The sequence below is a fragment of the Triturus cristatus genome, chromosome 1_2, assembly GCF_964204655.1.
Source record: "Triturus cristatus chromosome 1_2, aTriCri1.1, whole genome shotgun sequence".
NCBI lineage: Eukaryota > Metazoa > Chordata > Amphibia > Caudata > Salamandridae > Triturus > Triturus cristatus.
Window position 1 is genome coordinate 820,133,816 of NC_140580.1, and position 23,409 is coordinate 820,157,224.

General features: G+C 45.5%; 1 protein-coding gene across 8 annotated transcripts in view; it reads left to right on the forward strand.

Moving 5' to 3' along the window:
* Nucleotides 1-23,409, forward strand: part of KCNAB2 (potassium voltage-gated channel subfamily A regulatory beta subunit 2) — a 1,115,399-nt gene that overhangs the window by 1,069,782 nt on the left and 22,208 nt on the right. For all 8 annotated transcript variants that reach the window (XM_085608872.1, XM_085608876.1, XM_085608871.1 and 5 more), the window contains 2 exons: nucleotides 393-487; nucleotides 975-1,095. In XM_085608872.1, coding sequence (XP_085464998.1) covers nucleotides 393-487; nucleotides 975-1,095 — 216 coding nt within the window. The remainder of the gene's footprint in view (nucleotides 1-392; nucleotides 488-974; nucleotides 1,096-23,409) is intronic.

Below are 23,409 nucleotides of genomic sequence, written 5' to 3' on the forward strand. Positions count from 1 at the left end.
AGTAACAGCACAATATATTGTCTTTTTGTACATAAACAAGTCATAAAACTTTAACAGCCTTTCTGTAACTTATATTGAACAACTACTCAGCATTCTACAGCTTACAACAAAAAACTGCTTATTATTAATCACGTAGGCGAAACCTAATGCATTTACCAATGCTTGATTTTATTGCGTAGTTCATGAGATTGGCCTTAAAAGGTATGTCCAATATGATTTAGCTGTTGTCCAAATTAGCTCATCTCTAGATAACTTCACCCAAAATCAGGCAGTGGCTGTAATGATGTTCTTGACAAGAGAAAGAATAATGGCAAGTAACAGATAGATAATCATGTAAATATGGCAGTTGCTGCTCCCCCTCTGTGCTCATGTATGTATTTTCCTTTTAACAGGTGTTGGTGCTATGACATGGTCCCCCTTGGCCTGTGGAATAGTATCTGGCAAATACGATGGTGGAATCCCACCTTATTCTAGAGCATCCTTAAAGGTAAATATTACTACTTGTAAGTGTTCTTTAAAACATTGATGGGAGTCTGTGTGGACAAGAGTGCAGACACAGGGCGAATTATAAGTGTATTTTAAAATGAACTGTAGCATGGGGGAAGAAAAAGGAGTAGGGGCTATTGCTTGAATAGAAATGTACTTTGTGTGGTAAAATGGTGGTGGCCATAAGAGAAAGCTGGCTCTTGTCTGATCATGAATGTATAGATGACCAACTTAATACAGGTGAGATCTAAGGGAATATTCTCAGAGCATGAGGCCTTGCTGGTAAATTGCAGGAGAATGTGTGGTAAGGAATACAGAGAGCCAGAGCTCTGCAAAGTTTCAGTCACTTGACTTTTCCAAAACACTAAAAGAAACCCTGAGCGGTTCCCAAGTTGCATAACTGATTAGTTACAGTTATTTTATCCACTTACCATTTATAAAAGAAAACTATTGTGTTCTATTATTGATATTATTCTTGGTATTTAAAGGGTTATCAGTGGTTAAAAGATAAGATCCTAAGCGAGGAAGGAAGACGGCAACAAGCAAAGCTGAAAGAGCTCCAGGCTATTGCTGAACGCTTGGGCTGCACCCTACCACAACTAGCCATTGGTAAGCGAGCTTTACAAATAATTCTGTAAATTAATCTAACAATTCTCTGCACAAAGATTTTTTAATGTTTTTCTGGCGCAGGTCTGTTTACAGCCAGCCAGGAATGAGTATTGTGCCTCTGGAATGGGGCTGAAAGGCAACCTGTGTTGTCTCCACAGCACAAAGATCACTTTCTTACAGTTCATTTTCCACTAAAATGATCAAAAATCTACTTTCACCATTAATTCGATTTGTGAAGTTTAGTGACAAATAACTTTTAATAATCACTCCACCATGAAATAATGATATATTTTTTATAACCAGGTTTATTCATGGAAAATTGAGCTTTAGCCACGCAGATTTGGTCAATATACTTCCAGTATGTAGTATGCAATATATTTTACATACTTTGCACCAAGCTTTGTAGGCTGACTAGGCACAATCTGAAAGAGACTGTTGGTTATAGATTCATTGCCATAGAATTACCCCCAGGCGTCAGACTGGAGCCAGATAATTTTTTCTTAACATTACCCCTGCGCATCTGTGGGTAGCGTTGGTCGACTCCGCATCCGTCGTTGGCATCGTGGTTGCCGGGATAACGTAGCGTGCTGACGTCAGTTCTTTCTTCCACGCCAGCCTAGTGCAGATCCGGAGAGAGCTTGCCCCTTATTCACTTTTTTACTAAACTTTTTCGACTTCTATTGACATCTTTTTCGAGTCTTTGACTCCTGGTGCGCAAGGGATGTCTCATCGTCGGACCGGCTTCAGGCCTTGTGACTCCTGCCACAAACTGATGTCCATCGCTTATCTGCATCCCGTGTGCCTCTGGTGTCTGGAGCGCGACCACAGCCCGAAGTCGTGCTCCGACTGCCAGGCCATGAATCCTAAGTCTTTGCAGAAGCGGTCCCGAAAGCTTTTGGAGGCCCGTCAGTCCGCTGCGCGTCACTCCTGGTCTCGCTCGAGGGGAACGTCTCGAGACCGGTCACAGAGCCCTCACACCTAGTCCAAGTCTTCGCACTCCTCGGGTAAGTCAAAGCATAAGAAGAAGGCGATGAAGCACCGTCGCTCTGCGCCTTCACCCCATCGGTTAGCTGATGCGACGCGGGACCCAGAGCGTCGTCGCTCTAAGGCTCTGTCTTCGGTGCCTGACTCGGGGACGACTCCGCACCTTCCCCAGTTTCCGGGAGCCGGAGCGTCCCTTGCCCAGCTTCATGAATTTTACTAAGCTCTCCGCTCCATCTTTGAGCAGCCCGACTCTGCCGGAGCGCCTTTGAGCCCCGCGGAGCCGGTTGGAGGCCCAGAGCCTTGCCGGTTGGGGACCCAGAGCCTTTGATGCCAGCGGCTCTGGGCCCTCACGCCGGATGGCCCTTATGGATCCAGGCATGGATCTGGATCAACACCGGTCACCCTTACTCAACCTCCCTGCTAAACTGACCTCTATGGACAGGGACTCCCTTGCAGGGCCCTAGTGTGGCGCACCAGTGGTCAGTGTCTTACATGGCTCTGCGCAGGGGCGGCGTCTAAGTATACACCGCAATGTCATCCCAACGACCACGACGCTGACAATGGGCACGGAGTCAACCGACACCACCTACCGACGCGCAAGGGTACTGCCAGCAAAAATCAGCCAGGACAAAAATAGGGGGACTATAACAAATGATGCCCTTTCTAATAGTTACTGTTAAACCTGACATCCTTTGCGTGGTATTCCCCTCCCAACATCCTTGGTGGGGTATTTCCCCCAAAGCCATTTTACCTTCACCAATCCTGTTTTGCTGGATTTGTTTTTGTTGGCTTTCGTACTGGCTCTTCGGACTCCAATTTATGGTTATCACTTGCCGGAGGACTCTCACAACTCGATTTTCAGGTCACGTTCATGTCCACTTGAAAGCAGAACTGTCTGCATCCTCCAGCAATAGGAGCGAAGTTCCAGATGGTCAAGAAGGAAACACATCTAGTATAAATTGTCTACTGGAATTCTTTCAGGCAGGTAGTGACTTCCTAAGTCTCAGAATTGTTTGCACCCTTCAGAAGAGGAAGGTTACATAAGGGAAGGCAGCGTTCTCTGACTGGATCAGGGTGAGGATCTTTAGCATTAAGTGTCCTCAACAAGCTAGTGCAACCAGCTCTGGAGTAAAATGCTAGAGAAGGTTGATAGGTCATAGGGGAAACTTCCTCCGATCCTCTGGCAGACAGGTATTCTTCAGCATAACTGCAGGTAGGAAAGTCCTCTCTCTTTATCTTCCATTGGAGTGGACCAAGCAGGGTATTTTAAATGGCCGGTCGGTCAGCTATTGGTGATGTGACCTAGCAAATCCTGTGACAGTTTAACAGGCTCCCAACTCAACGTTTTTAAGCAAAGGGGTACTCTTGCTTCCCTGTGGACTTGTTTGTGGCAGATGTTCCCAAAACACAAACTGATGATTCACTTTGTAGCTGTATGCAGCTTTTGCCCATTCCAAGAATCCTTCTGGTTCTTTCATTCCAGCTCATAGACTTAATCTTCACCTAAGCCAATATGTTGTCCAGGCCTTCCGAGTTGTTAGGTTGTCATTACTGGTAAAAGTGCCATGGAAGCCCATTCCAACCTAAATATCCTGGCTGCTTTCATTGATTTCTCCTTTCCCTTCCTGGCTCTTGTATGGCCAGCCATATGAAGTAGCAGATGACTGCCCCAGTTTTCCAGAAGGTAGCAAGGAGATATGATTCTTGACTGATATGTGCCTTTGGAATGCATGCAGCTAAGTTTAATCTGAAACATTCATCCCGAATTTGTGTAAATCTAGCAGGTAATAAGTGTTTAAGTTCATTACTGGGTTTTTTCAGCTGAAGTTACATATATGCTGCCAAATGTTCAATGTCACTTTCCTATTGTTTCCTAATGCATTTTGCACATTGGAAATATATCCCCAAGCAGGCTAAAATAATATATTATATTTTAGCTGCAGAAGAAAAATATTTTTCTTTCATTGGGCCCTAGGCACAGTGTCTTGTATGGCAATTTGGAAATAAATGTTGTTCATTTAAACGAAACGCATGGCTGACATCTTTTTAGTAGGCCAGGGTAACTAGAGTGATCAAAACACCTGATAACCAAAGCAATAAAAGATATGTGAGTGAAAGAACACAAAAGAGGGATTTCCGTATCCTAAATGTGTAGAATTGGCCTGCCAGTTTAAATATTTAAAATATCTTCTTACCTCGCATGCATCTCATCATACTCCCTATGTACTGATATTATGGTTTCTTTGCCCCACTCTCCACAGACAATGTCTTAGTCTTCCTATGTCCAAATGTCTTAGGCTTGTTATCCATCACACATTTATCTTCTTGGTGTAGTAACACCTGGCTTTCTGTTCCCCTCAGGCACATAATTTGTGTAGTGTGTTTGTGACCCCTAGAACATTCACATTGGTGCCTGTTACATTTATCTTAATATATTGCAGTCATCTTAGAGCATTTTCTTCTCTAGGGTGCACATCGTTTCCAAATAGAGAATGCATTCCTTGGACCATGCAGCTCTGTGGTTATGTCTCACTGTGCAGGTATCTGCTGCTTGGCTATAATTTAGGCCAGTGCCACTCATTTAGCTCCACAGTAAATATTGCTGTATTGTTAGGCTGTGCTGCCATTGCTAGCTCCAGTTAGTCCTCCTTCCTTTCTTAAGCTTAATTGAGCTCTTGCTTTTTTTATCTGATAATGCATGTTTAATAGAAAACCAGACTGTGCTTATGAAAAAGCTACTTCTTAAAGGAAAATCAATGGAAAATTATCTATTGTAGAATTCATCATCCTACACCTATATCTCACTTTGTTCAAGAACACACCTCATAGCCCTAGAACTCCTGGTTCATAGAGGGGCATGTGTAAGATGATGACTGCAAGACCCTCACTTGTTCTTGAGAACAGCTGCTTTAGTCTCAACTAAAGTCCTTGCCACAATAATCACACTCTTACATCATAATGCAGTCCCTGTCTACTCCTACTGAAGTGACATCTACTCATTGACAACAGGCTACCCCTTCTCTTTATTTTTTAGTGAGGAAATCCCTGTGTGCAGTGGTCACAGAGACTCCATTTTATTCAGGATGCTCACCGAAGGTAAGGTGTCCCTGTTGTATCTTAGCAACTGGTTGCTGACTACACTGGATTCAGGATTGTGGATTCCAGTGCAGAGAGCAGGCGGTTGCTGAAGTGAGAGGACGTGACAGGGGTTGTTGCTCTGTGCTCAATAAAACTACCTACTTATATCTCCTGCATACGAGTTACTGAATATAACGTGGACCCAAACCAGCTTTACCCCTGTACATATAGCTCCGGGCTTTGAATTGGATGTGCTTGGTGTTTGAAAGCCAGTGGAGCTCATGGAAAAGATGAGAAACAGAAGCGTGTTTTGACAGCTGGAACAGAAGCCTGGGTGCTGAGTTCTGGACAAGCTGTAATCGTCGAATCAAAGCCTAATCAATACCTATACAACACATTGCTGTAGTCTAGCCTTGATAAAATAAAGCTTGCATCCTTGTTCTTTGAGCTGGCAAAGGGAGCATGCAGATAATCTATCTCACCCACTTGAGCACCCTGAAGCAAAAGGAGGTGACTTTGGATACCTGATGCTTCATAGATGGACTATTGTCCAGTAAAAAGCCCAGATTTTTGACTCTAGATGAAGGATTGGGGAGGGCCCCTCAAAAAGCCAGCTAATGCTGTGGGCCCCAAAGAGAAGTATTTTTACCTAGGACCATGACTTCCGTCTTACCTCCATTGAGATTGAGTAGGTTATTATTCATCCATAAGGAGATATGGCTCTAGCCCTGGTTAAGAGCGGAGGTTCCAGGGTCCTGTGCAGATGACAAGGAAAAGATGACCAGAGTGCCATCTGCATAGGAAAACAGGGTAAGGCCACATCTCCCCAGTACATCAGTAAAGGTTGAACATAGATATTAAACAACATGGGGCTTAACACCAAACCCTGAGGTACACCCGAGGTGAGAATCCTAGATGCTGACCTCTCATTAGCAGAGAAAACGTGCACTATCTGATCTTTATCGAATTATGTGAACCAATTCAGTGCAGTGTTGTCAAAGCCTAAATCCTCAGTCTTTCAACTAAAATAGGGTGAGAGGCAAGACCTGGCCCTCCCCTATGGGATTGGATCCTTGATACTGGGGATGAACCTCTGCCTCACTCTCTTTTTCACCCTCTTTCTCTACATCTCCTCTACTCTAGACTTTATCTCCTCTTTCGGACTGGGTGACACACCGCACCCTTCACTAGGAACAGTGTCCCTTATGATTTAGCTATCATTTGAGGAGCTCGGACACTGGACAACAACTAGCTCCTGGTCCCCCCCCCCCCCTCTTTTTGTTAACTCAGTAAAACATTTTAGGCCTCAACAACATAAGCCATGAATTAACATGTTTCTCCCAAAATTTTGAAAAAAACTGGCAACAAAGATATTGGACGCAAGTTTGACCAATTGGTCAGGTCAAGATTGTTTTTTTTTTTTTTTTTATAGAAGTGAGACAATCATAGCATGCTTCCAACTATGGGGCACCCTTTCTTCTGAAAGAGAGAGGTTAAGAAGGTCCATCACCACATGCAAAAGTTTTGGACCTAGGAGCCCAAGCTTATTTGGTGGAAGAGGATCAAGTGGCGAGCCTGATGTAATCGGAAGTAAGATTGCCATAAAGGTCGAGGATTCCAACAAGGGCAGGACTTCATTTTAGATGTTAAATCAGAAGTGGATAAAGAATTATACTACGCTTCTTGAATGACATAAGTAATGTCCTTACATGCTGCAGAATCAGTAGATTTGGTGCTGCCCTCATTATTCTTAGAAAAATGACAATTGATAGGTTCCACTTTTTCAATAAAAGCTCATCACATTGAGACTGCAATACTAGAGATGGAGAAGACAATTTGCTTGTGTCCGAGAGTTTTCTGACCATATTGAAAGTACCTTAGGACAGTTTTGGGCATTTGTAATTATATCGGAGTAAAACCACGTCAGAGCAGTTTTACAGAGCCCATGATAATTTTTTATCGCCAACTTATAATTAACTTTAGACTTTTCATCGTAAGAATTTATCCAACATCTCCCTAGGGACTTGCAACGGTTCTTTTCGAGATAAAGTGTCTCATTAAACCAAGGCGCCGGGGAGTGGAGCCTTCCAGAGCGTTTTGCTGTAGGTGGTTAAATTGTCTCTATAGCATTAGTAATCCACCTATCAACTGGAACCTGAACATCTTCAACTGTTTGTTGTAGAGCAGGCAAAGTACTCTGAAGTTGAGCATACAGGGTCAGAATGTCCAATTTGGACCAGTTCCTGGTCTTATTTATAGGGCGCAATCGTCCCACTCCAGGGAAGACCGGGATTGTAATATTAAAAGGTACCGCTAGATTGTCTGACCATAGAAAGGGAATAGGCGGATCTATAATCAGATCCTTCACATTTGAAAAGATTGGGTCTAGAAGATGGCCTGCTTCATATGTAGGTGCAGAGTTGCACAAAGTCAAATTCAGAATATCCAGATCTTCAATATAAGTGGAAGCATAACCACATTTGGAGTCATCCAAGTGCACATTAATATAATCGAGCCAGGTGAAATTGGCTCATTTTAAAAATATAAGGCGCTACTAGGTCAGGGATAGAAGCACACCAAATCCCAGCATACCCTAAGGGTCGATAAATCAGAGCTCCTGACAGCGTACATTTATGTGTGAGAGGAAGCAAAAAGAATAAGGCCTCACAGGCAGGAAGTGGTAGATATTCCATTTTACTTTTATATTCTTTTGTAAATACAATTGCTATCCCACCACCTATCGTGTCCTGTCTTTATTTACTATAGTGTAATTGTGGAGTGCCCCAGTCACATCTGGTGATGACCCATCATGAAGCCATATCTCAGTCAAGAATAAAGCATCCATATTGTAATCGCATAAAAAATTGAAGACATGTTGCTAGTCTCTAGAGATTGAACGACAATTTCTGCTAAAATAATGAAAAGCATTAGCACCATCTGCCCCTCGCCGTGATATTCTAGTGCTACACTCTATTCTTGACACCACATTAGAAGCACTATCCAAAAATTGGACAGAGAATTCACAGCAGTTGTTTGAGTGGATACATCTTTAAGTCTAACCTCTTAGACAGCTTGAAGGGCAGACTGGTCTCAAAGCTAAAAGTTGAGCGGATGAATATGTCAGCCTGTCTAATAAGAGAGAACCAGGGTTCCAGGCCCCTGGCCCCGGTCGGGCACAGACGGGTTTGCCTTAGGCTCGCCTTTGTCACTTCAGCGGCACATCCGCTGCACGTCTGCGCTCACCTTCACATTAAGTAGAAGCCAGAGCAGAAAGCCCTAGAGTGCTGACCTGCGAAATGGCCAATACAGGCAGGAAGTGGAGAAAGTTCTGACCCCTCCCACTCCGCTCAATCAGCTCCTTATTTGTATGGAGCTGCTTCAGACCGGAGGGAGGTAGGATATCACTATAAGAAAATAAGAAATAAGTAAAACTCTTCCCCCTCAACACAGTCCCCGATGCTATACAGCTGTAGCAGCAATCAAAATTAACAGTTAAAGGGAAAGTTCACTTTTAAAACGAAATGAAAACAGGCACCATGCGGAGCACCAATACCTATCTTGTGCAGTGCTCTAATATTCTGCATAGATGAATCAAAATCCATTTGATCACCAGTGTAACTCTGACTACATCCCATATCATCACTTTGGTCATTTCTAGACTCGCTGGTACAGGATATGTTGTCGGTGGACAAGTGCTCCTAACACCACTGCCTTTTGTACATGTGATGAGGTTGTTTTGGGCACATTTGATCCATTGCTGTTGTCACTTATGGAAACCAAGAATGAGCATGAAACAATTGCTTTTCTAAACCACCTTTAGATTGATTATTTGTCTCACTTGTTCTGGGGATAGCTTAACTAAACATCTTTTGCTCCACCATCATTCTCCAAAAAGCAAACCCTTTGACACCTTGGCTATTTGCACAGGTTCAGAGTGGATTAAATTAGCTTTTTAACATTTATTTAGCCTTTTAATTGAGACACAATCACCAACTTGACAATGTTGGTCTTTCACAGAGTTTTTGTTATTAAAATACGACTTTTGTATAGATTGTTGACATACACATCTATTTGCAACCTCTTTATGATCTTACAAAAGCAAACATCATTCGTTGACTATAAACTCTTGACCCAATCTGGACATATCTTTAATCAGGGATCTCTTTTCCTCAGGAGATGAAAAGGTGAACTGCTTGTAGAGCTATATGGAGTGACTAAGTATGTCCATAACTTTTTTCTGTGGAATGTCTCTACTGGTTCTCCTATAGCTAAGGCAGATTGAATAACTTCTTTCAAAAACTGTCTCATTCTCCTAACTAATCCATTGGAAGTTGGAGAATGCAATGCCACCACTCGTAAACGTTTGATATGAAAAGATTCAATAAAATCCCTCATCTGTGAAGACGTGAAATGTGTACCGTTAACAGTCACCAGTTACTTCAGTGGACCCTCAATGTCAAAACCTTCTTTAAAAATTTGATCACATATGTGGTGTTGGGGACAGCAGAGAATTCAAAGTATGCCCACTTTGAAAAATGGTCTGTTATGACTATTAAATGTCTCAAGTGGACCAGCAACATCTAACGCAACCTTACCACAAATGCCCTCATGAAAAGGTACCCTGTGTATAAGGGTTTGAGCATTCCTTCAATATTTATCGGATACCATATGTGTCACAATTGGCTATCCATTCAGAGACTCTAGCATCCATGGATGGCCACCAAAAATATTGCCTCAGGTTTCTGCAAGTGTCACCCACATCCAGATGGATTCAAGCTAGCCTGAATGATAAGGGGTGATACCCCCAAACCAGTCCCAGGATGCTTGTTTGCGGTCAAGGGAAGACCTGGCCTGGCAGTTCGGTCTGGACTGTTCCCATAAGGAGCAAGGTCAAGACTGATTTGCATATGGCTGGGTCCAGACTGGGGTGGCATAGTGAGCAAAAGAATGATGAATTCAACCCTGATCTCTTGACTGGGGGTGAGTGGTTGAAAGGTTTCAGCATTCTGTCTATCATCCTGTTGTGTTTGCTACCTACACCCAGATATCCATCATGTACCATTTTGACTAGAACCTCACGAATACAAAAGTGTTGGATAAAAACATCATTACGCATCAAAACGCCTTTGGCTATTGAAAGGTAATTTGCTACTTGTGCAAAAGGTTTGAGAGGTGTGGGCAGAGATCTTTGTTGATCAGCCCTAACATCTCTGCCTCAGGGGATGTACTTAATTGTAAAATTAGATTCTTGCAGGCAAAACAATAATCTGACTAGTCTGGCCGATGCCTTACCAGAACTATTCCCATTCAGCATATGAATTAGTGGTTTGTGGTCTGTAAAGATTTCAAAATGTGAGCTGTACAAAAATGTTTTGAATTTCTCCACGGCCCAAGAACATGCCAATACCGCTTGTTCTATTGTGCTGTAATGTGATTGTACTTGTTTTAAACAGCAAGAGGCAAAACCAATAGTTTTTTCTCTTTTATCAACCGATTGTAAAAGAAAAGCACGTAAACCCATTTGGCTTGCATCTACAATGATCAAACACTTATGACCCGGTGAGAAAGGGGAAAACTTAGTTACTAAAATGATAAATTCTTTCACTCTTAAAACTGCTTGATTGGTGGAATCATTCCATTCTCACTTTACACCCTTCCTCAAGAGATGGCTTAAAGGTTGTACTGTGAGAGCATAACCTAGATTATATCTAGAATATCATTCACCCATTCCCAAAAATGACTTTAGGGTATCTTTATCTTCAGAAGGGGCAACCCCTGTTATCGCTCGAATCAACAAGAACATGGGTTTGATATCCAATGGTGTGATGCAATGACCCAAGTAATCCAATTATTTTGCTAAAAATTGACATTTCTCACATTTCAATGTTACACTAACATTCTTAAATATATTAAATATTTACTCCAGAATTACATTCTGTTTCCAAAGATTGTCTGCAAATATCCGAAAATCATCTTGGTAGGCTTGCACTCCAGTAATACCTGCCAGAATGATGACCATCAACTTTTGAAACACACATCGCTACAGATGCTAAGCCAAAAGGCAATCTCAAGAATTTTTATGCTCCAAAAGGTGTTATAAAGGTAGTAAATACCTGTGACTCTGCAGCAAGTGGTATTTGATGGTATGCAGGCCTCAAATCCAATAACTAAAAAGAATCAGTACTGGCAATCACACCGTCTTCCAGTTTATCCATCAACTTTTTGAGGTCTTGTTTGACAGTTAGTAGTACTGGTGTAACATTGTGAACCACCGGCACCGCACTTTTATTTAACCTAATCAAGTGTTCACATTTTTTGATGGCTCCACTTTTCTCATGAAACACCTCTGGAAAGTTTTCTATAATCCTTCCAATATCTTTGCTTAAATCATCCTCAAGCAAGGCAATGAGTGCACCATTTACCATAATTGGAGTATAAACTCCTGGGACCAACATTAATCCGAATTTTACCAGGTCTTGCGACTCCACAGAGTTTTTCCCTTTAATGACCTCATACATTTTTCTGACAGTTTCTCTCCCAAGGCATGTTAGATGACGCATTAAGTAACCCAACATGTTGATATCCTGGTCTCCATAAGCCTTGGGATGTTGGACTGAGGCTTTCCTTTTTTAGACCCAAATTGGTTATATAAAACATCAGAGAACATTGTAATTAGGGCCCCAGATTCCACCATCATGTTTAGAATACCTCACCTAATTTTACTTCACACACCGGTGCAGTAGTGTCAAGCATGAGAACCAATTTGGATAAATCATGTGCACCTTCATCATTTTCGACATCAGTCGCGCTCCCTTGTATGTTAGTCTTGCCACCCATACATAAACTTTGAAATTGGCCCAATTTATGACACTTGTTGCAGTGTTTACCAAGCTCCAGACAAGATGGGCTATTGCTTCAGTGTGTTCTTGAACCACATTTAAAACCTACAAAAGTACTATGTTTCTTCTGGAATCTCTTGTAGGTTTGCCTCTTAGAGTGTCAAGAATTCCTGTCCTGCGAGGGGAGGAAACGGTAACCAGCGAAAACGGACTACATCTCCCAGGATGCTTAGCGGTTGAGAGGTTATGTAAACAGGAGAACTGTTACATAACTTAAGGAAAACACGCCCTTATGTAAACAGGAGAGCTGTTACATAACTCAAGGAAAACACGCCCTTATGTAAACAGGAGAGCTGTTACACAACTCAAGGAAAACACGCCCTATAAAGGGAGGAACCGGGAGGTACAACGCTGTCGGATATTGTGTTTACACCGACGTACCTGCTTAGTGAAGAGCAGTGTTCCGGAGTGGTGCTCCAGTAAGGCAAGAACGGAGGTAGGTCGAGTCGTTACTCCCTGGGCCGTGTCTTGCCCCATCGTCACCTGTGAAGGACCCGGAAGCTCTACCGGATAACCATTGAGCTTCACTTTTTGACTCGGCTGAGTCAAAGCGCAGTGGCGCTTTTGCTGGTTGGAGTCGTAACTCCCAGCCCGACCAGAGATACAGGGACTGCCAGCTGTAACGCACACCAGGAGGTGTTTGCCGCGTTACAGACTCGGAAGTCCACAGGATCGATCGAGCGGCTGCTCTCGGTTCAGTCTTCTTTGCTTGTGATTGGGGTATCGGTGACGCATCACCAGGAGGTGACTCCGCGTCCCGGTGCAGTCTGAGGAAGAGGTTGAGCGGCTGCTCCCTTCAGGTAGAGACCCCGGCTGGGTGTTTCCCTGTCTCCTCGATTCTCCCCAACACTCTTCGTGCCCCTCACAGCCTACCGATTGGCATTGTCGGCCATTTCATTTCTGCCCTCTGTTGGCATACGCCGGGATCGGCGTATATGCAGAGGACGGTTAGGACCATCCGTGCTGTGGGCTGGTAACGTACTTAGCCTGGAGGATTCCAGTGACTATAACCTTTGTTTATTCCTTGTATTGTTTTTGCCTTCATTAAAATAACTAAACCTTCACAAGTGGTTGCGTTCTCATTATCGTGTCTGTTAAACGATCCTGAGACGTTCAGGGCGTTACAAAATATCCGACCTTAATAACACTAACTGTCTCCCGGTCGATAACAGACATGGCAACACTTGATGATGTGCTGGCTGCTTTAGCGACCGTGCAAATTGAATTGGCTGCCTCCAGGCAAGAAACAGCCGATGTAAAAGCCAGACTGGATGCTATCCAATTGGACCCGCTCACGCCCAGCACCTCCCTCACGAACCAGACCCCTGCGGTAGTAGTGGAAATGCCGGTAGCCGTCCCCTTGGCAACACCAGAGAGGTACAGTGGGGATCCTAACACAGTGCAGGTATTCCTCACACAAGTGGCGCTACATTTATCGTGCAAACCAAGGGCGTTCCCCACGAGTCAGGCTCGTGTGGCTTTCCTTATATCCTATTTGGCTGGAAACGCGGCACAATGGGCCGTACCTCTGGTGAGCAGGGACGACCCCATCTTATGTGATTGGGGTGCTTTTCGCGAGGAATTCCTGAAAGTCTTCGACAGAAGGGCTGACTCGTACACGGCGGACCGTGAAATGCTTGAGTTGAGACAGGGATCCAACGACCTGGTGCAGTATCTCAACGCGTTCCGAAGGCTGGTTGCGGAAACCAAGTGGCCTGTTGCTAAACAGACGGCGCTCTTCCATCACGGGCTGTGCGATGAGCTCAAGGACGCCGTGGCTCATATTGACCCACAACCCAAGACATGTGAGGGCCTTATCAACCTACGGCTGGAACATAGGCTAAGTGAAAGAAAGGGGGATCATGGGAGAAAAGGAAACTCCCTTCCATCCTATGTGACAGTGGGAAGTCCTGAAACTTCCACCGCATCCAAGGGAGAACCCCTGGACATCGGCGCAATACGAGCGAGCCTCACAGCCACGGAGAAAGAGTCACGCCGTAAACAAGGATTGTGCCTATATTGTGGCAAAAAAGGCCACTACGTACGTGAATGCCCTGCCAAACCGAAGACGTCACGTTATCGGGCCAACCGGTCGGTAACAGCCGTGGTGGACGTACCGGCGGAAAACTAGAGGACTCCCAGACCAAAGAAGGGGCATCTCGGAGTCACTCATCCATCCCTTCACTTTCCAACTCGGTCACTAAGGGACAACGACACCTGTTTCTCACGGTGCACGTGGGAGTGCATGACCAGTGGATACCCGTTGTGGCCATGGTGGATTCAGGGGCCACTGGCATGTTTATGGACCACAACGAGGCATGCAGGCTAGGGCTAGTGCTTCTTCCCAAAGCTGTACCCGAAGACGTCTATGCTGTAGACGGAAGGCGATTGGTGACGGGGCCCATCGGGCAGCACACGGGGGTCCTTCCGATGAGATGTGGGAGGAACCATTTGGAACAAATCGATTTTAACATCATCCGAGCGCCCCAATATGGCGTCATATTGGGATTGCCGTGGCTACAGAAACACAACCCCTCTGTGGATTGGCCAACACATCGCATCGAACTGACGTCACCGTATTGCATCCTGCATTGTGGAATAAGAACGGAATCCCTTGACGCAGATGAGAGCGGGAGTCAGACGGTGGCCACAGCGGCAGAAAAAGATGTGGCTCTCCCCCAGGCTTATCACAGTTTTGAGGATGTATTTGATGAGGTGAAGGCGGAAGTGCTACCACCACATAGACAGTTTGACTGCCAGATCGACCTGGTGCCAGGGGCCAGCGTTCCCAGCGGCAGGCTGTATGCCCTGACGGAGCCTGAAAACGTGCATCTCCGGGGGTACCTGGATAAACTCCTCAAGCTAGGATTCATCCGCCCGTCCAAGTCTCCGGCCGCCTCGCCACTCTTCTTCATGCCGAAGGCTAATGGGGAGCTGAGAGCCTGTGTGGACTTTAGGGCATTGAATGCGATAACCGTAAAGAATCGGTACCCCTTGCCTCTCATCAGTGTACTTCTGGAACAGGTCAAGAAAGCTCGTATCTACACCAAGTTGGATTTGAAAGGGGCATACCATCTGGTGCGCATGAGGGACGGAGACGAGTGGAAGACCGCCTTTAAGACCAGGTTCGGCCTTTTTGAGTACCTCGTCATGCCGTTCGGTCTGTGCAACGCCCCGGCAGCCTTTCAGTACTTTTTGAATGAGGTATTCAGAGAGGAGTTGGATATCTACGTGGTCGTATATATCGACGACATCCTCATCTATTCGTCCAGTGAGGAGGAGCACGTACACCACGTCAAAGCTGTGCTCCAAAAGCTGAGGGAAAACATGCTGTTTTGTAAACTCAGCAAGTGTGACTTCCACGTCACATCCGTGGAATTCCTCGGAGTGATGCTGAGTCCAGAGGGACAGGAGATGGCAGAACGAAAGATCAAGGCGGTGAAAGAATGGCCGGTGCCCCAAAGCGTGAAGGACGTCCAAAGTTTCATTGGCTTCGCCAACTTTTTACAGGCGGTTTATAGATGGATTTTCAGGATTGGTGGCCCCAATCACACAGCTACTGAGGAAGTCCAAGGAGTTTGTCTGGTCCCCTGAAGCGAACAAAGCCTTTGAGGCCCTGAAAAGCGCCTTTGGTAAGGCGCCGGTGTTGGCTCACCCCGATCCGGATCTCCCCTACGTGGTGGAAGCGGACGCATCGGATGTGGCGCTGGGGGCTATCTTGTCCCAACGCAACCACGACACAGGGGTGCTTCATCCCGTTGCGTACATGTCCCGCAAACTCAACGACGCCGAACGCAACTACCATATTGCGGAGAAGGAGCTTCTCGCAATCAAGGACGCCTTCACCGAATGGAGGCATTGGTTGATGGGGGCAAGACATGTGGTATCGGTGTACACGGACCATCGGAACCTACAGTTCATGACGGCCACAAGACACCTTTCTCCCAGACAGCTGCGGTGGATGATCTTCTTTGCGGGGTTCAACTTCCGCATCACATATCGGCCGGGGACGGAAAACCGGAAGGCGGACGCCCTGTCCCGTCAATCTGCAGTTAAGGAACCATTGCCTGCGACCGAGCATTCCATCATTTCCCCGAGGATGGTATTGGGGGTTATCCAACCGGATACTTTCCTGAGGGGAATAAAGAGAGGGATCAGGTCATTCGCATGGCGGAGGTGGCTCCTCAGTCACAGAGAATGGCAGTTGAAGGACGGGATACCCCTGAAGGGCAGGTGCCTATTGATACCCACGCCTAGGCTAAGGAAACAAGCATTCATCTGGTGCCATGACTCTCCATGCGCAGGTCATTTGGGCTTTGAAAAAACGGTGGCTAGCATGGGACGGCATTTCTGGTGGCCAACCATGAGAGTGGATGTCAGGAGGTGGGGACAGGAGTGTCCTACGTGTGCTACCATGAAGGCCGACCATGGCCGAACCCAAGGGCTCTTACATCCACTTCCGACCCCGGATAGACCATGGGATAGCATATCACTGGACTTCGTGGTGGGCCTACCGGTAGACCAGGGGATGACGGCAATACTGGTGGTGGTGGATTACTTGACGAAAATGGGGCACTTCATCCCCTGCAAGAGAGTCCCTACGGCCGGGGAATTGGCGTCACTACTCCTAAAGAATGTGGTACGACTGCATGGATTACCTGGGGTGATCGTGTCGGACCGGGGGTCGCAGTTTACTGCGCAATTCTGGAAGACTTGGTGCACTGCGCTGCATGTTAAGACCGCCCTGTCCACCAGCTACCACCCTCAAACGGACGGCCAAACCGAGCGCCTGAACCAAACGCTCAAACAGTATCTGCGATGTTTTGTGGACCAGGGCAGGGAAGAATGGGTCGACTTGCTATGGGTTGCAGAGATAGCCTATAACAATGCCACTCACAGCTCCACACAGTCATCTCCGTTCTATAGCAACTATGGCCAACATCCCAGGTTCTTGCCATTTCTACATCCGTTCAGAGAGGACAGGATTCCCGCCACAGCGGACAGGGTGGCACACATAAAAGACACGTTGATGCGCTCAAGGGCTGTCCTAATAGAGGCCAAGAGAAGATACAAGGCTGCGGCAGACAGGAAGAGAAGGCCCGGGCCACTGTACCGCACTGGAGACTACGTCTGGATATCCACAAGAAACATGAGGTTTCGAAAGAACAGTGTGTTCCATCCCAAGTACATGGGCCCCTATCGAATTACCAAGTGTATGGGTCCCGTGAACGTGAAGGTGTGCTTGCCCCAGTCATTGCGGATACACCCTGTCTTTCATGTATCATTGCTCAAACCAGCACCCTCCAAGCCGTCTGGGACACCTAGGCCGGTATGCGTGGAGTCGGAGGTGGAGTATGAAGTGTTGGGCATACGGGCGTCCAAATGGCACAGGGAGAAGCTGTGGTACCTGGTTGCGTGGAAAGGCTATGGCCCGGAGGAGCAGTCATGGGAACCGGCTGATGGGGTTCATGCTCCGCGCTTGGTCTCCTTGTTTCATCGGCGTTTTCCTGCCAGCGCTGGACCCGTGGGGAGCCGCTGAGAGGGAGGATGTACTGTCAAGAATTCCTGTCCTGCGAGGGGAGGAAACGGTAACCAGCGAAAACAGACTACATCTCCCAGGATGCTTAGCGGTTGAGAGGTTATGTAAACAGGAGAACTGTTACATAACTCAAGGAAAACACGCCCTTATGTAAACAGGAGAGCTGTTACATAACTCAAGGAAAACACGCCCTTATGTAAACAGGAGAGCTGTTACACAACTCAAGGAAAACACGCCCTATAAAGGGAGGAACCGGGAGGTACAACGCTGTCGGATATTGTGTTTACACCGACGTACCTGCTTAGTGAAGAGCAGTGTTCCGGAGTGGTGCTCCAGTAAGGCAAGAACGGAGGTAGGTCGAGTCGTTACTCCCTGGGCCGTGTCTTGCCCCATCGTCACCTGTGAAGGACCCGGAAGCTCTACCGGATAACCATTGAGCTTCGCTTTTTGACTCGGCTGAGTCAAAGCGCATTGGCGCTTTTGCTGGTTGGAGTCGTAACTCCCAGCCCGACCAGAGATACAGGGACTGCCAGCTGTAACGCACACCAGGAGGTGTTTGCCGCGTTACAGACTCGGAAGTCCACAGGATCGATCGAGCGGCTGCTCTCGGTTCAGTCTTCTTTGCTTGTGATTGGGGTATCGGTGACGCATCACCAGGAGGTGACTCCGCGTCCCGGTGCAGTCTGAGGAAGAGGTTGAGCGGCTGCTCCCTTCAGGTAGAGACCCCGGCTGGGTGTTTCCCTGACTCCTCGATTCTCCCAAACACTCTTCGTGCCCCTCACAGCCTACCGATTGGCATTGTCGGCCATTTCATTTCTGCCCTCTGTTGGCATACGCCGGGATCGGCGTATATGCAGAGGACGGTTAGGACCATCCGTGCTGTGGGCTGGTAACGTACTTAGCCTGGAGGATTCCAGTGACTATAACCTTTGTTTATTCCTTGTATTGTTTTTGCCTTCATTAAAATAACTAAACCTTCACAAGTGGTTGCGTTCTCATTATCGTGTCTGTTAAACGATCCTGAGACGTTCAGGGCGTTACATAGAGACCGCACATTTACCAAATTCTTATCTGGTACCGAATTAATAGAAGAAAGAATATTGTCATTTTCCATGTGTTTTCTCAAAGCTATTGAACGCTCAATACGTTTGGCGGTGTCTGTTACTTCAGACAAGGTCAGGTCCCTGCAGCTTAACAAACGTCCCTGTATCTTCTTGGAATGACAGCTGTAAACGAACTGGTCTCTAATGTATATGTCTAGAGTTATTCCAAAATTTCACATAGAGGCCAAGCATCTTAATGCCAAAATATTTTTCTCAATTTCTTCCGAGTTTTGTTTTCTCTTGAAAAAAATCAAACATCTTGAGTGGCACATTAGGCTGCTCAGTAAATTTATTAGAGACTCCAGTTATGGACTCTGTATAGTCATTCCAGTTTGAGAAGTAGCTGTGGGTGGATCTACATCATACAAATTGTCAAAGACTTGTTGACCCTCCTGTCCTAAATTACTAAAATGAAGCCCTTCTTTCCTTTTTGGTTTGAACTTTTCAGCAACAATTGCCCCCAAATAATTTTCAAATGATCTGAACCAATTCTTAGATCGTAGGCGGCTTTCCTGTTTGAGTAAGGAAAGGAGCTGTCTGTACTAATTGTTGTGTTGAGGCCATATGAAAGCACAACTGGTTCTAATGTTTGTGAACATTTTAAGCTTAAGTGAAATTGTCAAAAAGTTCAATGTTATTCAAATTCCAGGTTAATAAATTGTGTTGTTACATACCCTGAATGACACTTCAGCTGTCTCTTTTCGTGAGGTAATGGGTGCTTGTTGTGTAGAATGCCTCTCGGCTGTTGTTGCAGTAAACCGATTCAAAGAACAAAATAATTCCTTTTATGTTGGTTTAAATGCATTAAGTTCAATGGGAAACCTTCGCAATCCAAGATGCCTGCCTCGTGTAGATGCATCACTGAAGACTCTTCCGATGAGCACAGATTGACAAATTCCACATATCGCTGGAACTTAGTCACCAAAGGGAAGGGGGCCTACTAGCCCATTGGCTGGTGATCGCGTTGTCCCCTCGGGGGACTTTTCTGGAATATAATGGGCACCCCTGTCACCCTGAGGTTTAGTGCATGTTGAAATTGGTGAGAGGACCGAAGAAGGACTGCCCTTGGAACTGCACAAAGAGAGACTGCATTATCTTCTGGACTGCACCTGCTGTACTTTGGGCTAGTGAAGTTTGGACTGTGCCGGTGGCTCTTGGCTTGGGGAAAGGTTGCTCCAAGGGTCAGTCGGCTGGCCTCCTGGAACAGCACCAGGGACAGTAAAGCTAAAGAAGCCTAAACTAGCAAAGCAGTAGCCACTTCTGAGGATTCGCCACTGGCTAGCCCAAGAGCCTAATCCACAACAGGCAAAATTAGAAACCTGAGTGTGCTATACCCGGTAGTGCTGTTGGAATCCAGATTGGTCACCCAAGACGGACACTTGTCCCCACATAGGATATTCACTGTGTCTTGAGAACGGTAACCCAGCCACAGCTGGCTATCTACTGTTGCAAAGAAGATGTCCTGGGACCCCCAGTGCAGTGGTCAAAGTAGCCCCACCTCACCCGGTAAAGCAATTGCTTAGCGAACAAACCTATTTATATCATCAAGAACATAACCATGTTTACTTCAATATAGCCATTAGTGCGAATTAAGCAGTGTAGGAATTAATCTGAAGTAAGACACACTGCAAATAATATTCTATTCATTTATATATTTAAATCATTAATGAAAATCAATCAAGTGTATGGCTGTCAGATACATCAATGGAAACACACAGCATATAGAACATGACTTTTGTAAGCCTTGTGACATAAAGTGCAAGCGTTCTGTACATACAGATAAGCAAACAAATACAGATTTCAACAACCAAATAAACACTGAATAGACAATACTTAGAAGTGTGGGTCCTTCCTATATATATACAACAGTCCTACAGCAGCCCTCTGAGCTCTCTTCTTCTTAGTTTGAGGGTGATGTGGCTATGGACATGGACTGATAAAAAGCGTTGACGTTTCAACCCAGAATGTATGAGTAAGTAAATATACGTCATGATGGGTCTTCATCAGGACTGGTTTAGAACCAAATAGACAGCCTAAACAGAAAAGGGTAGCCTTGAGTGAATACAAGGTGTCAGAGGAATTAATCATGTTAATTATTAATCAGGTTAACTCACCAATTAAAAATGAAACAGAAGCACTCCTCCAATCCTGGATGAAGTCTGCCAGTGTCTAATCAGGGGATGCCTGATTCATCGCTGAGTTTAGCGGAATGTATCTGAGTTTGTTTTAAAAAAAACAAAGGGTCATAACTAACAGTGTTATTATTTATTTATGGCAAAAGCTGCCAGAGTTCACCTTGAACTCAACCTTTAGTGTTCAAAGTAACGAATCCACCCTGGAATCGGGTAATGACTTCCAAGACCGGAAAATCCCAATTATTTGTCTATGATCCGTATGTGATCTGAAGAAAGGGGAAATGGATCAGACGGTTGTTAGAAAAGGTGAACCCATTCAAATAGCAGTAAAGACAGTAGGCTTGACTCATGGCTTACCTCTAATCGAAGTCTGGCAGTGAATGCCACAGTGCGCCGACAGACCTGAGACTTCCACGGTCAGACAGAGAGATAGTTATAGAGACGGCCACTATGTAAGCGTGCACGTTAACGGGAGCTACAGGCTGATCTGTCGAGCCTGAGCTAACAAGCAAAAGCCTGACGTGCAAGTGTCAGTGCTCAAAAGCGTCTAAAAATAAATGTAGAACTTGCTACATACTGACTGACGGTGCAGTATAGGAATATTCTAAGACGACCTGTGAGGACACATTGGTCCAAACTGCGCATGTAATACAGATAGTTTACATTTACAAGGTGAAAAATGCAATAGAGCCCAAATTAATAGAGAATGGAAACAGACATAGCGATTAGTCCTCGGGGGTTTTGTGATATCTTTTTCAGTACCCACCATTTTAAACTATCCGCATCATGACCTGCCTTCTGAAAGAGCTCTACTAAAGGGCCATCTTTTAGCATCTTTTCTTCCTGCATCCACAGCATCAGGATCACCCCATTGTCATCCATGGCGGTTGACTTATAAAGGCTGGTACTGAACTGGAAAAGGCTCAGGTGGCCAGGTAACTGCCCAAAGTAACCCCACTGGACTCCTAGACCTCCGCCCTGTCGGATTTAGTCACCCAAGCTGGAGTTGCCAAACTAACTATTTCAAACTTTGTGTTGACTAGTGCTTGTTTGCGGTTAATTTAAACGTTATTTAATCCATATCTGCGTAATCCTCTGGTGGATTTTGATGATCAAATTCATAAAAATATAATCTATTTTTATAAATTGGTATTGTGTTTCTTTCTTGTTGTGTGACACTCTTATTTCGTTGTTTGGTACTGTTAAATGCTTTACACTAAGTTATTTTGTTCAAGTCTTCCAGCTCACAAGCTATAGCTACCCAGGGTTGAGCTTAAGGCTGTTCAAACTGGACCCAATAAAGGTTTTGCAAGTGTATTCCAGGATAAGGCCCCACAGCCGTATCATATAATATATCCTGATCTTCACATTTGTTTATTACAGGTAAGTGGAAATGTTCAGAGAGAAAGACAGAACCACAGTCAGGAATCCAACTGTCACTTGATCTTGTTCAAGCAGAGCTAGTTGGCATCCAGTCATACCGGTAGAAAATACCTCACCCTCATTTCCCCATGTATTGAATCAGGGGCGGCCTTAGGCATGTGCAAGCTGTGCACCTGCACAGGGCCGCCAAACCCCAGGGGCCGCCACGAGGAATCGGAATCCGACTCTTTCTTCCTGTCGTTCATTTGTTCCCCTGTGAAATGGATGCAAAAAAGAAAAACACTTTTGCTGGAAATGCCGTTTTGACATTTTTCTATTCCAAAGTGCAGCCACGGAAATAAAAGGTTCAAAATATGAAAAATCAATAAATAAAGCAAAACGGAATGTTCTTAAAGTGCCCAGATCGGTTTTATTCAAACCCCAATAACATTATGCGTCACTTTACTCAGTTTGCCAGTGAAGCGCTGTTTTCCCCCGGTGGGGAAGTGCGCCAAACCTGGAGGTACTGCGATACCTGGTTGATGGGTGGATTGGAAAACAAAATGTGTACGGCGGCTTTGTGTTCACGAATATGGTCTTTTTAAACCATACTGCTTACGTTTTGTAAGCATATAAGCAGTGGACATTGAAATGGGTCCTTTCTGGGTCCTGTAGTTTTCAGGCAGAAGCACTCACTGATTTCTGAATAGTGAGTGTAAAAGCGTTAAGTTCACCATGTTGTTCCTGCTTACATTTCACAAGCTTTATTTAATCTTTCATTCCCAATGAGTGTTTGCTTTTTCCAGGGTGTTGTTACTTTTTCCTTTAGGGAGCATATTGCTCTTGCCAGTGCTTAATTTGAATTGAGTCGCATCCAGTTGTTTATAGCAGGTCAAATTGGATTGTAGTTGAAGGCAATGTGAATTTCTCTCAGTGGGGCAGTATGGTGTTCAGTGAGGGAGCGGATGTAGCACTGGGGCAGAGCTGCCGAATTTAGAACTGAGGAACCAGGTTCAGCCTTCATGAGCAGTCCCCCAGACCACTCTCCTGAGGGAGCCCATTCCCACGCTAGACCTTAGAAGACCCTGCAAATCCGGAAAAACCCTGGTGTCTTAACACCAGCAGGTGGACCCTAGCAGTGGCGTGTGGGTTCACCTTGAAGGCTTGCCCACCACAATCCATACTGAAGTTCACCTCCAGTCTTGCTGGCAGGC